Genomic DNA, 15,973 nt, shown 5'->3' with positions numbered 1-15,973 from the left:
AAATTGCCGGGTTTATCACATTTAACCGTGACATATACATGTTGCAGTGGCGTCGCTACGGGGCGGGGGGGGGGGAGGGCGTCCGCCCCGGGCATCAACCGTCTGGGGGGTGACACTCGAAGTGGAATTGCAAGTTTTGGAAAAATACAAATTTTTCAATTTAGAAAATTTCCACCGATGTTTTAATAATTCCTTTATCAAACGCAGTTGCATCGCCACGCGGGGGGCTGCGGGTGCTTGTGCTGAGAGACACCCTCTGAAGGGGAGGGGGAACTGTTATCAAATTGGATTTAAGAGTTTATGAAAGTAGTAATCGAAAGAGCATAGTAAAACATTTTTTTGACAAGTAAATTGTCTGCCTTCGCCCCCCCCCCTCCCTTTATCGAGATATAAGGTCTTAATATCTGCTGAAATTAATGAAAAGGCGCTAAGTTTGAAGACTTGGCAAGAAATGGAGGCACCGCATGACTTCTCCGTCTGCATGTGGTAGGATATCCATCTCCAAATCGTGCGAAAGATGTGTCCCATGTGTCACCGAAATTCTCTAAATTTGGGAATCTTTTTTTCTCGACGCAATTGTGACGATCATGTATTTCGATAACGAGACCACGAGGGCAAATAATTTGTGTGTCAAAAAACATGTTTTACTGTGTCCTTTCAGTTGTTACTTGTTTAGGTTTTTTCACTGCTGTCATATGGTTTTATGGTAAGTAGCAAAACCAGCTCTATCTTCTGCTTTAAAAAAAACAGTTTTTTGGCAGCAGTTTTAGACCTGATTGACCTAGATGCTTTCCAAATCGCTTTGTCGCGTGATAGTATCCACTAAGACGTGTCGAATTACGAAAAAAATAACGTTTGGAAGCTATTAAATTGAGCTAAGGATTGATACCAAACGCATGATTTATTCCGCTGACGTTTCAAAAATTCAGAAAATATCAAATGATGAAATTAACTGCGTTCTCAACTGAGATAATCAAATATTACAGTAATAAAACTGCTGAATGTGAACTGCAAACTATGACAACATGAGATTTAGTTAAATACAATTATTAATAAATATGCTCCTACTTTGCTTAGCTACTTCTACTGAATTTGCTCCCGCTATTGGAGCCTTTTTCTTCTTTTTTTCCGGCAGAGGCAAAGTTGGAGTATCTTCCGATATATATCCTGTTGTGACATCGATGCGTATTGAATCATCTTCTAGTAAAGGCTTCTCGGTATCTTTCTTTTCATCCCCCTCATCTTCCTTCTCATTACTTTTCAGTGGAACATCGACGTGATCTTTTTCAGAAATGCCTATGTCTTCTGTCGAGTATGTAGTTCCTTCTTTGTTGTCTGGATGACTTATGTTACCCTCTTCCGCATCTGTAAACATATAGCTGCTATCATTCTGTGATGTTTCTACAGATGGAGTGTCCCCATCCATGGTCTGCAATAAAATAAAACGATGTTAGTGCATGATAATTTAGATGTTAATATATCTTTCTCCTATTTTAAATATTTAAGGATCGTGAGACATAATACGAGTATGTCTCTTCAGTTCAAAATTGAATTTCATAAGTTATTGAAAAAAGATAATTTATAAATCTTATGTTTTCCATGTTTTTTAGACATTAGTATCTTAATATTAGCAAAACTTTTTTTTAAATACATTCAAATTTGATTTTGAAAGCATACCAGATGTTTTCAACACATATTCAATTCTGCATTCATACTGTCGTGTTTCTACTTTCGTTGAAGATTTTTTTTAAATTGGCGATTAAATGTAGGTCATTACTATTAATGTCATTAATTATCCTAATACGTAAGTGAATCAAATATAAACGAGAATTTAACTGTAACGCTGCTGTTAGTAACAAATCTGATGTGAGAGAAGAAAAATGCAGTTGCGTATTGCCATTTATTCCTGTGATTTGCCAACCTTACAAAAGTAGACTGTAGCTCAATAAGGCCATGATTGGCATTATTAGGACTCCGATGTCTTTATTAAGATACTGAAAGGGTCGGGTGGAGAATATGATCCAGTGCTGCATATGCTGCACATATGTGAGCAAGAAAACAGAAAATAACGGCTTATCAGAGCCCCGAATGTGACGACTGATTTCTCTCCTAAAAGCAAATATGGAATTTTCGGTAATGTTTTTGAGTTTATCAAATGAGGTTTAATCTGCTTATATATTGACAGTAAAAGTTTTTTCAATTTCGTTTTAGTTTGATAGTCCTTTTTGGTGTCTTTTCAGAGTTGTCCTATTAGGGACCCCTATTCCTAACAAGGGCCAATTAGCCATTTTCTGTTAAACTGCTCACAAACGTAATTTAAACTTAAATTATCACATGGAAGGTTATTCATGTACAATAAATGGAACCAATTGAATCATAAATGAACGAGATGTGAGGCCTTGAACCTTAGGTTGTCCTTATTTTGCGCACTTACTTTATTACTTGCAGTACCTCGTGTATTTAGGAATATTAACCTCTACATAGTAAAGAAAAATATCTTTCAATCCATAGAGTAAAGAAAGGTTATCGCTAGTTCAGGAATGTCGCTACTAATAAAATTTTCGCAACTGGCCACTGGCGACTAAATAATTTCCCCGAGTTTGAACTTTTACTGTAAATCCCTCTATAACGACTTGAGACGGAATACATCTTTCTGGAAAGCTAATTAAGTGCCCCTGACTCACTGCGATAACCATCAATTAGTTTTTAATCCCTTGTTTTTTCTATAACTCAACGACATTTCTGAAAAATGTCAAAAAGAATGTGCTTTAAAAGTTAACTGCATTTTAATTTCCTTAACGTTGACCAAGAAACGCTTTTACTTACGTTGACAAGCATACCATTATAAGATAACAAGCAGAACATTATCTTATACTCTTGTTTTACAGTTTGTCGCTCTTCTGTTTTATACAGTTCGGGGTAAGTTGTAAAGGGCATCATCTGCAAATTTTCTTTTTTTTTCTTTTCTTTTCTTTTCTTTTCTTTTTTTTTTTTTTTTTTTTTGCATTTTTGCCATACATTGTATGTCAGCTTTTTTGTACAAGCTTGTTTATTCGGTTTCCGCTGAAAATGAAGCACGAAAAAAAAGTCAATGTTCGACTTTTCCCTATTATTGGTATAAAATCCGAAACGCGTTTCTTCAAATATCTCAAAAACTTATTTCTACAGATACTGCTCTTTACCTTTCCACGGCAGTGTAGTTGTCAGTATATTTTTTGCGTTACATTGTTTGGTTCTAGAAAAACCCTGATTACTGTTGTAATAAATTTTGAAATCTGTAAGTGAAATAATATTACTTAAAAAAATCTGAAATAGGTTTAAAAACCCTTTTGATAAGCGCCAAAAAAATAATAGTATTTTTCGAAACGGGATGAAATTGTTTTTCACAATTACTCATCAATGTTTTTATAAAAATGTTACATAATACAGAGTACGTTGAAGAGGAATCATATAAAAACTAATTCATTCCCCTTAATCTACTCCTAACAAATTTCAGAAGTCATTGCTTGTTCTACATCATTAGTTATTGAATAAACTAACACTGACTGCTCAATTAAATAATTTTAACAATCATAGATGACAAAATATTTATGTTGTGCGATGCTTTCAGATTATGTATAAGTTAAAAATATGCAACACATATCTCTCATTTGGAAGAAGAGTGCAGTGGCGTAGCTAAGAGGGGGGCGGAGGGGGCGGTCCGCCCCGGGTGGCACTTTTCTATGGGCGGCAAATTGACCCTTTTGATGCGGAAAAAAAAAATGCATTTCAATGCAAAGTTCAAAATAACTTTTCTGGGACATAATGGACAAATTAAGTATTTCTGTAGTTTTTAACTATTCCAAGAAAGTGACACCACAAACGAAGATTTGTGTGGCTCAAGTCATTTCAAGCCAAACTTTCCAGGAAAAATATGCGTGTTTCAACACTCAAATTTATGATTGAAATCTCGATAATAATAAAAAAATTCTCTACCTGATTTGAGCCGCATTTTTCTTTGTTTGTGGTGTCATTTTGTTCGAATAATTAAAAACTGAAGGAATACTTAAATATTCCATTCTGACCCAGAAAAGTTATTTTGTCATTTTGAGTGCATTATGAAAAGTGCATAGTATTTTTTTTTTTTAAATTTGTTATTTAGACTGTAGAGGTTAACTTCAGAAAGACGAAAACAATGACCTTTTCCAATTTTTGTTATAAGAAAAAGCTAATATAGGGTTTTAAGAGAGTTTCTTGAAAGCCTGCTAGTGAAACAGAAACTTCCCCCCTTTTTTACATCAGGAAAATGGTGACAAGAGTAAAAAAAAAGAGGGGGAGGTATAAAATGTTACTAGAAACATTTTATTGCTCATCGCACTTTATATGTGTCAGAGTTTGCTTTGATTTCCCACTCTTTACAAGAGTTCTCTTCTTCAAACGAAGTATAACGGATTCCCGTTTTCTCATTTTGAGAGTAGATAATCTATCCGACAATTTTGGATCACTTGTTAGTCTATTCCTTATGAAAGGTAAGCAAATTTCATTTTTCAACCACTGGTTTAGACCCTCAACTTATCCAAACATAGCATAAAATGCGTTTTAAAGCATTCAGTTTCAAATAATTTCGATTGGAAACCTGTCCCACCCCCACTCTGTATTCTAACAGTGCGAAAATGTTTTTAAGCGGGAGAGCGCTTTAATATCTCATCCCTGTTTCTGACATCAATAAAGATAGTTCAGAAATACGTTTTTAGACCTCAATATTGAAAAATTTCTGGACAGAGCCCCTTACCCTGCCGTTTCCCCTAACGTAGCAAACACAGCCAAAAAATATATATTTAGGCCTTTGATTCTGAAAACTTTCCTGGCGAAAACTCCCACCTCTCTTCTAAAATCTCAGCTTAAAATTAGTCTAACTTAAAATTACGTTTTCAAAGCTACGATACTTCAATATCAATTTGTGAAAACAGCATTTGAACCCTGACTGTCCATGATCTTCTGACGTGATCAAATATAACCTAAAATACGTTTTTAGGACTTCAGTTTTGGAATTTTTCCGAGAGAGACACCTTAACCGCCCTCCCTCTTTCACCTAACGTCTCCAAAGATTAAAGTTGCGTTTTGAAAACTTCAATTTTGAAAAGTTTCTGAGGGTAGAACTCTTTACCCCTTTTCCTAACGTCCGCAAAAATTGTCCAAAATTTTCTTTCTCAGAAATTTGCGTGAGTAGGAGAGTTCGCTAACCCTTCCTTCTGACAGATAGTCTAAAATGAACTTCAGCTTTATAAATAATTTTTAGAGGGAAACCTCCCTCTGTCCCCTCTTCCTCTTAACATTATAAAACAAAACCCAAAGTCGGATGTCAATTACGGAAATTTTTCACGAAAGAAACGCCTGGCTTCACAACATTTTTTATGCCGTTAGGGAACCCCTCAACGTTACCAAAGACAGCCTAGAATTTCGTTTTTGAGACTTCAGTGAAAAATTTTTCTAAAGAAAGAACCCGAACCTTCCCCTTTCAACCAAACCACCGTAGATTTCCTTAAAATTGATTTCAATTTTGAAACATTTTAGTAAGAAATCTCAGCGCCCCTGTCTCCCGAGCTTAAAATTTTCGCATTGAGTATCTGACCAATCCCGATTTCCATGACTTCTCTTAAGTAGCCTAAACTGCATTTTAAAATCGTAAAATTTTCTTTCATTACCCAAAAATCCCCTAACGTCAACAAAAAACCTCCCTAAAAGATACTAATTTTGTAAAAAAATCGGGAGCAAGCCCAACGCGCCCTTTCTAACAACTTCACTCAAATAACGGTTTTTGACTTAAATTTAGCAATTTTCTGCAAGTGTGGGTCCTAATCCCTCCTCCCTTTTATTTCATTTGAAATTATATGGAAAATAATTAAGTCTAATTTTTTCTTCAATTAAATTTTCTAGTTTAAAACTTTGACAATTTTATGTAAAAGCTATTTCACAACGAAAGGGTGGCAAATTGAGGAACCGCCCCGGGCGGCAAACACTGCAGCTACGCCACTGGAAGAGTGCCACAATACGAAGAAATGTAATTTTACAGTAGAAACGTTTGAAGTTTAACTCTTCAGGAAATTTGCTGTAAGAAAAGTAAATTTGCTGTGCTCTCCAGTGGTGAATATTAGAACAAAAAACCTGTCATCATTTTCCAAAGAAGATAACGTCATTTGAAGTCCTTTAAGCGAAATAAAAGAAAATTAAAAATTTCGTATTGTGCCACTCTTCTTCCAAATGAGCGATATGTACATGTAAAACATCAGCAACGGTTTTTACTAGACTGTATTTAACAAAACAATGCATGCAAACTAGAGAAAGTTAGCTGGAAGACATTTAATAATTTTAATAATTTACTCATTATTTTAAATAAAAAAAATACGAACGCCTAAAAAGTGACATTTGTCCCTGTATGATTTTTTTTTTTTTTTTGCAGCAACACTATGTTACTAAGTAACAAACTATAAATAAAATTAAAGTTTAAGAAGTACTGATCAGTGTTCAGAATACATTAGAAGGAAACGCATTTTTTCCCACCCTCGGTAAAAAGCAAAAGCGTGAGAAATATACAAGTCACACGTATGTTCGACAAATTTAAAATGAGAACTCGTTAGCACTAAAAAAGTACAATACATTCATGCATTCCATATCCGACGTGTTTGATGTTATCTAGTGTAAAACTGTTAAATTGTAATAACTTGAGATTTATTTTCTAAGCCTCTTTAACATTGCTTCAGATCAGTAAGTTAATATGCATAGCTAACATTTTATGGCGAACTAGAAAGGTATGCTAGAATGGAAGCATGTATTTTAAGATACTCAAACACAGTACAATTCGTGTAGTTTTCAATCCTATTGAATGCAGTAATTTAGTAAGAATGAGTTATTTTTTCAAGTGAAATTAAACATTCCTTTCGTTTTTATTTTGAGGGCAATAACTAGAAAGTAAGCTTAAAATATTTGATCTTTTTTAAAAAGTATAATGTATAATTATATTCCTTAAAAATATGAGAATTATATTATTGATTAATAATAATCATACGTCGGAAAGTATTTTTCGGAAAAAGCCTTTGAACTTATTAAAATGTGCTATTTAAATGTATGTTTGTAGCTGAGCTCGACGAAACATATATAGCATGTCTCAGATATCAAGACGTTTAACCTTGAACGAGTTAATTTTCTGGGGGGGGGGACTGGATCATTAGTTGCTCGGTTCCTGATATGGATCAAAAGAATGAACTGTCTTTTAGGCACAATCCAACCGGTAAAGCATATTTGTGGTAGATCCGGGGGAACCCTGAAAAGTCGACTCTTTAAAACAAACAACAAGCATGTGATTTAAGGGAAGACAATTGTTTACTGCCCTTTCTCAAAGTTTTCGTAAGTTTATTTCTTCCTCACTTACATTAGATCATTTTTAATGGATTCAGTACACATTATTGTTTTTCATTTTCTGGTGTCGTTTTTAGATATTTCACTTTTTTTTTTCACAACACTCTTTTAACCGAATTTATGATTTTTTTCTGAAGCTTTCAAGCAAAAGAATTTTCAGTGATGTGACAAGACTTATCTAAGCTGAATATTTTGAATTTGAAAGAAGTACTAATGGCAAAAAGAAATAATAAAATAAAATAATAATAATAACAGTGCAAAAAAAAAAAAAAAACTTTGAAAAACAAAACTAAAACACTGTTGCGCTGGTATCGATAGATAATTTAAAAAATCGGTAGCATCAATAATTTTTAAATAGAATGATAGATTAAATGATTACAACAATCAAAATTGGAATTTCTTTCATATGCTTGCTTTTTTTATACATTTTGCTTTGTAGTTGTATTTCATTTTAATAGTGCTCATTTCAAAGTCATTATTATAGATTAATCTTTAGCTACAAACGCAAGCTGGAAAAAAAAAACCACACACACACACACACAAATGCTGAAAATATTTGTGCATTTTTAATTAAATTTTGTTTAAGCCGTGGGATGTTTCATTTTGTAATCCTATAGTATCACGTTCGTACCATTAAATTGAGGGTAAATAGATCCAATTAGACAACTATCTGATCTCTGCCTATAACTAGGCTCATATCTTTGAAGTTAGAGCATGCCTTAGTTTACATATCTGAGACAAAGTAGATAAACAGGCGCAAAGAGAGCGGGGTGAGGAGCATAAAATGCAGACTACTGAAAAATAAATCTAGACAATATAAAACTGCCATTTTTGCACTAAATTAATCATGATTCCAAGTTCAAAAAACTACTGATAGTAAAAAAAAAGATTATCGATAAAATTTAGTGATTAGCAACGAACGATAAATTGGTAATGCTATGAATGCTTTGGCATCACTACTAGAATATGATACAGAAAAAAAAAAACGAAACTCTCATGATAGGGAAAAAGTGAAACCGAGTTAATTAAAAACTTAACAGCCTAAACTTTTCCAAATATCTCCCCAGCCCCTTGAATTATTCTCTTATGAGTCTTATTCGTTTTGTAGAATGTAGATATTGTTACAGAAGATTTGATATTTGAAGCACATCATGGCAAGCGAATATACATCCCGCCAACGTTAGATAAGAACGCACTGATTACAGCCATTGACAATCCCTATTTGATATGAAGCATTTTAAATAGCATACCTCATTTTTTTATTTTTAGTTTTCTTTCTAATAATTTACACATCTATATCATAGATAACATTTATTACCACATTTATCAAGAATAAATCAGAAATTGAAAAAAAAAAAAAAAAAAGTGTAATGCAGAATAATAGTGAAGGAAAAGGAGCAATTACTCAAATCACTAGTGAAATTAATTAATTTTTTTTTTTGAATTTTGAGATCTTGAATACAAATTATGTTTTTTGCAATCACGAATTGCGATAGGTCCCTACTCATTGGATTTCTTGTTTCTACTAAGGGCTTTTATCGCAACCATTATTTGATTTCAAGACGTCAAAACTCAAATGAATGTCAGGTACTGGTTGTTATATGCTGAATGCTATGGTGCTGTATACTGTTTTCGAGTAAAAAGGATTGTGTAAAGTCGAGAAGGGTCGTTTATAAGAAAATCGATTCTGAAGCGCATTGATGCCTGCATTCTAAGCATAGAAAAATAAAATAAAAGGACGGACGTCATTCAACTGTCAAGTGAAAACAATAAGCAATTCGTGATTGCTTAAAGATATTTGAAATTGCACTGTATTGCAACAATCTGCAAGACTTTAAAAATGCAAGTGACGTGTGACGAGAAAGGAGTCTTTGCTGTTTAATTTTGACCACTCTGTGTTTAAACAGAAGTAACCATGTAAAAGTTCCACTTAGCAAAATTTGTACAATTTTCTTATCTGCATTTTTCATTCAAATTTTTATTTAATTTTCTTTTGGTTGGGGAGATCTTTCTTTCGTAAAGGAACGTTCGTAAATTCGTCTGCAATCGCTTGGCGATTCGTAATAGAAACAGATAATTTATGAACGATCACTTACGATTCGCCTCCTATCAGAGAATAATTCAAATGCGTCTCATAACAGTAGATATATTTTAAAGTTTTTATGATATTCAACTGGAGTTTTTTTAAATAAGTTGGAAAATATAGTTGGCTATGAAATTTTGAAAATTACAAATTTCTATCTATCGTCCATATGCAGGGAGAAATTAATTCCTTTAAATGTTCATATTTCGTTAAATTTTCAAAGTTTTTATTTTGAATTTCAATATAATGATTCTCTTGTATGCTGTCAAACTTTCTGAAAGTTTGGTAAGGTTTGAAAGAAAACTCTGCGTGTTATAAGCCATAAAAATACGAACAAAATTGTTATTTCGGAACAAAATGCTCATGTCTTTGTGTATATCAGTGATACTTACACCAAAATTTATAAAATTATTGTAAATAATAAATAAACTAATTGCTAACATTTGCATTGTATTCCCATCGGTTTCCGATGAAGTATGATCAAAAACGATCCTTAATTTGTTGCTGGTCCCCTAAATCCATGAGTGCTATAATTTTTATTGAAACATGTTTGCCCTTTATGTGACAAATGTTACAGAACAATTGTTCTCTTATTACTCGAGAATTTCTTTAAAATGTGAATTTTTGCAAATGGTGAAGTATTTTTGTGTGCCACCGGGGCTTGTGTGCGAAGGGGTGAATATGAGAATGTGTGACAATTTTCCTGTTTTTTCGTTAGGCAGTTCTGGGTCACCTGTCACATGACCATAAAGTTGTTCACTACTGTGGTCAAGGTTGATATTTTGTCAACTTCTTTGCGAAAAGTTCGGGACGCCGGAAGAAATCTGACAAAATGGACGAAACTGGACAAAATGAAAATCAACTGATTTTGCATAAATTTAATACATTAAATTGTTGCTATGATGCAAAAGAATTATTACATAGTTAAACCAAATCATACTTTTATTGTAATATTTATTGTAGTAAAATATTTTTTAAATTTATCATTTAACTAAAATAAAATAATTTTACATTAATCATAATCTAATAAATATATAAAGAAAATATTAATTACACTTTGGCACGACAAATTTTTTACTGTAGAAGTAATCAAACTCGACGAAATGAAGGAGTTTAATATAGTTGCATGATAATATTGTCTCATATTACTAGAAACAGAAGGGATTAATTCCTTATGGTACAAATGTTTGAAAATAAATAAAGAACAATCATAAATTTATTAAATGGGGGAGGGAGTGCAAATGCGTACATATCCCAGCTACATTTTTACTGTTAAAACGTGAAAAAATTGAAGCTGTAATTACATAAAATGATAATTTCATGAAATAATTGCATTGGGTGCACTATGATTGTGCTTATAATTTCCTACACATACGTTTGTACAATCTTACGTCCGTGCCTACAGTCTACATATATGTGCTGTTGTTTGAGGAAATGAGAAACTTGAAAGAAAAACCGACAAGGGATACACTTCACCGGATGTAAAGTTGCATGAATAGGTGACTGGTGCACTAAAAATTTGGGGGTTAGAGGAGGTGCAGAGGAGCGGGCTAGGTAAGTGGCACCCCTAAAGCTGATATTTAAAAAATCAAAAAATCGGCAGTTGAATTTTATCGTGTTATTGATTAAATGACCTATCATTATTCAGAACACGGATTCAAAAATCGGGACAGATTGCCACAGTGGCCTCCCTCTATCCCCCAACTGAAAGTTCCATTTGAATTTTTATGATATAATAACATGAGAAATACAGGTAGTTATCAAAATAATGGAAACACTTGGGAAAAAATTTTTGGGAATCGCTACTCTGCCGTAAATGTTCTGTTTATAAAGGTGCCCATCTAACTTTAATCGCTCACACTGGTGACTCTATATGGTGATTGAGTTCTGTGGTCACTTTTGCTGCTGTTGTTCACTTTTTAGACATTACAATCCACTTCAATACCCGTCGGTTTATTTCACTGAGCTTCTCTTTCCGCCCACTGTTTTGCTTTGTCGAGCTTGTCTTACCGTGCTGTGAGTATGCTGTCGTGACTTTAGATACTGTACTTTTAGATGCGCCAAAACGTTGAAACGTTTCAGTTACACTTGCTTCAGCTAGACGCGCTCCAACAATTTGGCCTCTTTAAAAATTTGAGAGGTCCGACATTTCACGTGCTTGAAAAAAATCCAAGACTTCCAGAACTTCCGTTAAACCACCAAATAGTAACAGAATATGTACATTGCTATTTATTTAAAAAAAAAAAAAAAAAAAGATATCTAATTTTATTCTTTGTTACTTACAAAGCGCATTCAAAAATGTCACTTTTATTCTCAGGTGTTTCCATTATTTTGTATATAAAACGCATACTTATTAAGTCAATTCTTCTGTTTTTAAGCACGTGTGAATCGATCAATTTTATTAATTTTTGATTGATTGTTAATTTTGAACTTAGAGAAGTGGAGAGGCAACGCCCTTTGCTTTCGAAAGTGAAAGACATTCCCCCCTCCGTACGAATCGCCTATGACTGCGTGCAGCATTAAAGCTTGACTACGGAGAGATGGTGAATGACCTTGAAGGGGAAACATTATTTGTACGTGTAGAAAAGGCTAGAAAGTGCAGAGTAGTAAGAGGCGCGTTTTCGCTGAACGTATTTCAAAACTCTAGCAAGCAACCTATTACAAATAATACAAATAATGTTTCCGCTTCAAGGTCATCTGCTATCTCTCCGTGGTCAAGCTTTACCTTTGATTCTTTAAGAATTAGGAACGCAATGATGATATACAGAGGTCATGAATAGATGACATAACTAGAATAAAAGAAAATTAAAACTTTCATCCCAAAGCTGTCATTTATCTACACTAGTTAACGATTCCATTGTAATCCCTACTTACGTCTATGACATATTTATGCGAATTTGTGCTTTAATTTAGTTATTTTTTAAAATATCTTTTAATACGGGCATATATACACACTGCTAAAAGGTAATCAGACGAATGCATACTTTGTCATGAATGTGTGTTGAACTACGCATTTGAAAACATTGTAACATAATTATCAGTATACATATATATATATATATATATATATATATATATATATATATATATATATATATATATATATATATATATATATATATATATATTAATGTGTGTGTATGTGTGTGTGTGTACAGATTATAAACTCTATCATGCGGAGTTTTATGAAGCACTAGTAAAGCGCTTAATATCGACGATTTTGTAAACCTTTCCACTACGCTTTTTAAGCGCTTTCTCACATTCAAAACGTGTACTTTGAATTTTCTTCAATTTCTTGTTTTTTCTGATCGACGAAGAAATGAATCTTTTACAATAAATACTTTTCACTAAACTAAGTATTACAAAGATTTCAAAGAATCGAAATACTTAAAACGAAAAAAAATGATGATTGCAGCTGCCCAATTTTTACAACAGTTAGAATATGTAGAAAAATTGATGGTATAAACATGTAAAATATACATAACGCATTTTGATTTATTTTTGAATTGTGTGCGCTTAACTAAAATACTCTGAACAACTTGCATGATAATGTTAATTAAACAATTGGCAGTATTATCTGTACTTTTGTTGATGTTACATATAAGTTCTATGCTTAAACTTCACTATAAAATAAATAATATTACAAGTTTGAGAGAACACCTTTTAAACAGTTACTGACATTTTTACAGTAGAGTCGTTTATCTTTCGAAATCCGAAAGTATATTCCAAGCGAGTGTAAAAACTAACCTCAGATCATACCGGAAGTGTTAAAATTGAACTAATATATATCCTTTAAAAATAACGTCAACAACATTAAAGATGTTGTTACTCATACACATGTAGGAAATTTTGAATAAGGGTGAGTACTTACCGTGCCAGGTATTTCACCAAATTTCCAAATGCTTCTCCTCCAATGCCGCTCCTCTGATAGGATTTCGTTATCAATCAACTAAAAAGGCATGGAATCAGTTCTCAGGAAGACCTTAGTCAATAACCAGAATTCTTAGTTGAAGGTATCACTCGCGGCGACAGCTTCAAAGTTCATGATTTTCACTTATCTCCAGTTAGATAAAGATAATATCGGAAGGTATTTGTGGAGCATATTTACTAGAAATCGATGTGTTTCTCAGGTAAGAAAAATGGTGAAATGCGTTGAGGTATCGTGAGACGGTATGTGGTAGGGATGGGGTCTGAAGAAAGAATTGTTGAAAAAGAAATCTAATAATGATTAATTGTGCGCAAGAGAGGGCAGAAGAAGTCAATAGAAGGACCCAAGAACCTGAAGGGGAACTTGAATTTCATAATATCTTTACAAAATTGTAATGGCTTGTGCAAGGTTACCTTTAATGTAGTACATTTAAATTTGTGTAAGTTGACCACTTGCGGCGAAAATATTTTATTGGTCTACTGAGACTGGTGGTAAACTTATAGAGGATGATGAAAAAAAATTTTAATTTGTACATTACAAAAGCACTCAACTTAAGTGGTCAACATACAGTAGTGGTAAACTTAACAGGTTTTGCTGCAACAAAATTAAGATATTTCACGTAACTATTTACAAAAAAAAAAAAAAAAAGATCTGTAGTTTAAGCAATCTGTTGGGTGAGGTTTTCATGTTTTTCTGCTTAAAAATCGTGTTGCATAATCGAAATCAATACAAAAAGAAATTAATTTCAGTTTTGATACTTTGAATTCAAATTGTTTTTCGCAATCACGAGTGTGTCTGTGTGTGTGTAGGCATGTAGGTGTGTGTGTAGACGTGTATGTGTGTTTGTAAGCGCGTGCGTGTATAGGCTTGTGTGTGTGGGCTTGCGTATGTGTGGGCGTGTGTGTGTGTGTGTGTGTGTGTGCGTGCGCGCGCGCGCGTAGGCTTGTGTGTAAGGGTGTAAGGGCGTGTGTGTGTGGGCTTGCGCGTGTGTGTAGACCTGTGTATGTGTGCGTGCGTAGGCGTGTGTGTAAGAGTATAAGGGCGTGTGTGTGTAGGCGTGCTTGTGAGTAGGATATGGGCGTAAGCAGGAGCGGATTCCGGTGGACAGTGCTGCTGCTGGAGACGGTGTCGGGGGGGGGGGGAGGGCTGGTTTCCGGTAGTGCTACATAGGGAGACGGTCCAAAATAATAAGATAGGACATCATTCAACGGTCAAGTGAGAACAATAAACAATTCGTGATTGCTCAAAAAACGTAAAAATAGAATGTTCACATTATAATAACTAAAAAACTAGACGTGATGGTAAAACTTTTGATAGAAGATATGGATTCCTCATGCGAAAGTATTTCGGAATAAGTAAAAGATATGCTTGGGACAAACCATGTGTTTACCAGTGTTATTATTCTTTCATGTATTTAAATTTTAATCTTGAAAATTCAATCGCAATTAATAATATAAACATAACACCAACAAGCGCGCCAACCATGCCAACGACCTAAATTAATGCCAAAGCATCTGTTTAGACTTTTGGGCTACGTTAGTGACTGTCTAAGTATACATAGAGCTTCAAAAAATATTACAATGCAGTACTGGCTTTTAAAAAGTGATGCCTGCTGTTTTTAAGAATATAACATTAATTTTTGTGCTAGTTAAGTACTTTAATGGGAATGTAGTATTAAAATTTGTTTCTGGATTATCGCGAGTGTCTTGTATGAATAATTTAAAAAATTCTTGGAAAACTTGATGCTGTCTATTAATTGTATTTTTTAATAGAGAAAAATTTGAGAAAAAATAAATACAAAGATAACTACTTTTTTCATACAGATTTTAATTTTTAATAAATGAGTGTGACATTATTATGACAGGGCGATCTTAACATGCATTTTGAAATAGATACAGATGGTGGCACAAAGTTGACGCACTTATGTAGACAACGTTGTGTGCTACATAAAAAAAAAGAAAAATTCTCCACCCCCCCTAGTCTAGATATCAAGATTTTCCCTGCGATTTTGAGATTTGTAGTTATATAAGGTAGAACTCCCATCTTGTCACCTCAAAAAATATGAAAGATGTTCATAAAAATCATCAATAAGTGGCACAAAGTTCGCATATTTGACGGAAATGGTTTGGAACAGTGGTTCCCAACCTTTCTGAGTTCATCGCCCTCCTCCAGAGGTGGACAGACACCTGTCACCAACCACCTCCCTTTCTTTCTTTAAAGAAAAAAAAAAAAACTAGACGTAGGCGCTAGTGAACATCGATATTATTGAAAATTTAAACGCCTAATTGTTATTTTAAATAAAATGTAAAAAATGAAGCAATTTTATCCAGTTGCTCTCAAACTGAAAAAAAAATTGAATAAATACAGAAAAGTACCTTTTTTTCTTTTCTTTATTTTACAAAACGAACTGATTGCTATTTAAAGGAAAATACTTAATATCTTTGACGTACTGATTATTATTATGAAAGTATTTTCTTTTTTAAATTGAAATCTGGGGAAATCAAAACTGACACTTTGAATTTTAGAGAAAATGAAAATTTGAAAATTCAAACTTGGCGATAAATGAT

At 33.4% G+C, this 15,973-nt stretch overlaps 1 protein-coding gene across 1 annotated transcript in view; it reads right to left on the bottom strand.

Annotated features, from left to right (window-relative positions):
- Positions 1-13,465, bottom strand: part of LOC129231311 (uncharacterized) — a 32,750-nt gene extending 19,285 nt beyond the window's left edge. The window contains exons 1-2 of the mRNA XM_054865600.1: positions 13,350-13,465; positions 1,069-1,429 (exon numbers count right to left, since the gene is read on the bottom strand). Of these exons, the coding sequence (XP_054721575.1) occupies positions 1,069-1,426 (358 nt within the window). The 5' untranslated portion in view covers positions 1,427-1,429; positions 13,350-13,465. The remainder of the gene's footprint in view (positions 1-1,068; positions 1,430-13,349) is intronic.
- Positions 13,466-15,973: the final 2,508 nt, after the last annotated feature.

Source organism: Uloborus diversus, chromosome 10, assembly GCF_026930045.1.
Source record: "Uloborus diversus isolate 005 chromosome 10, Udiv.v.3.1, whole genome shotgun sequence".
Lineage (NCBI taxonomy): Eukaryota > Metazoa > Arthropoda > Arachnida > Araneae > Uloboridae > Uloborus > Uloborus diversus.
Note: the sequence above shows the minus strand (reverse complement) of the source record. Positions and strands in the feature narration are given on the sequence as shown.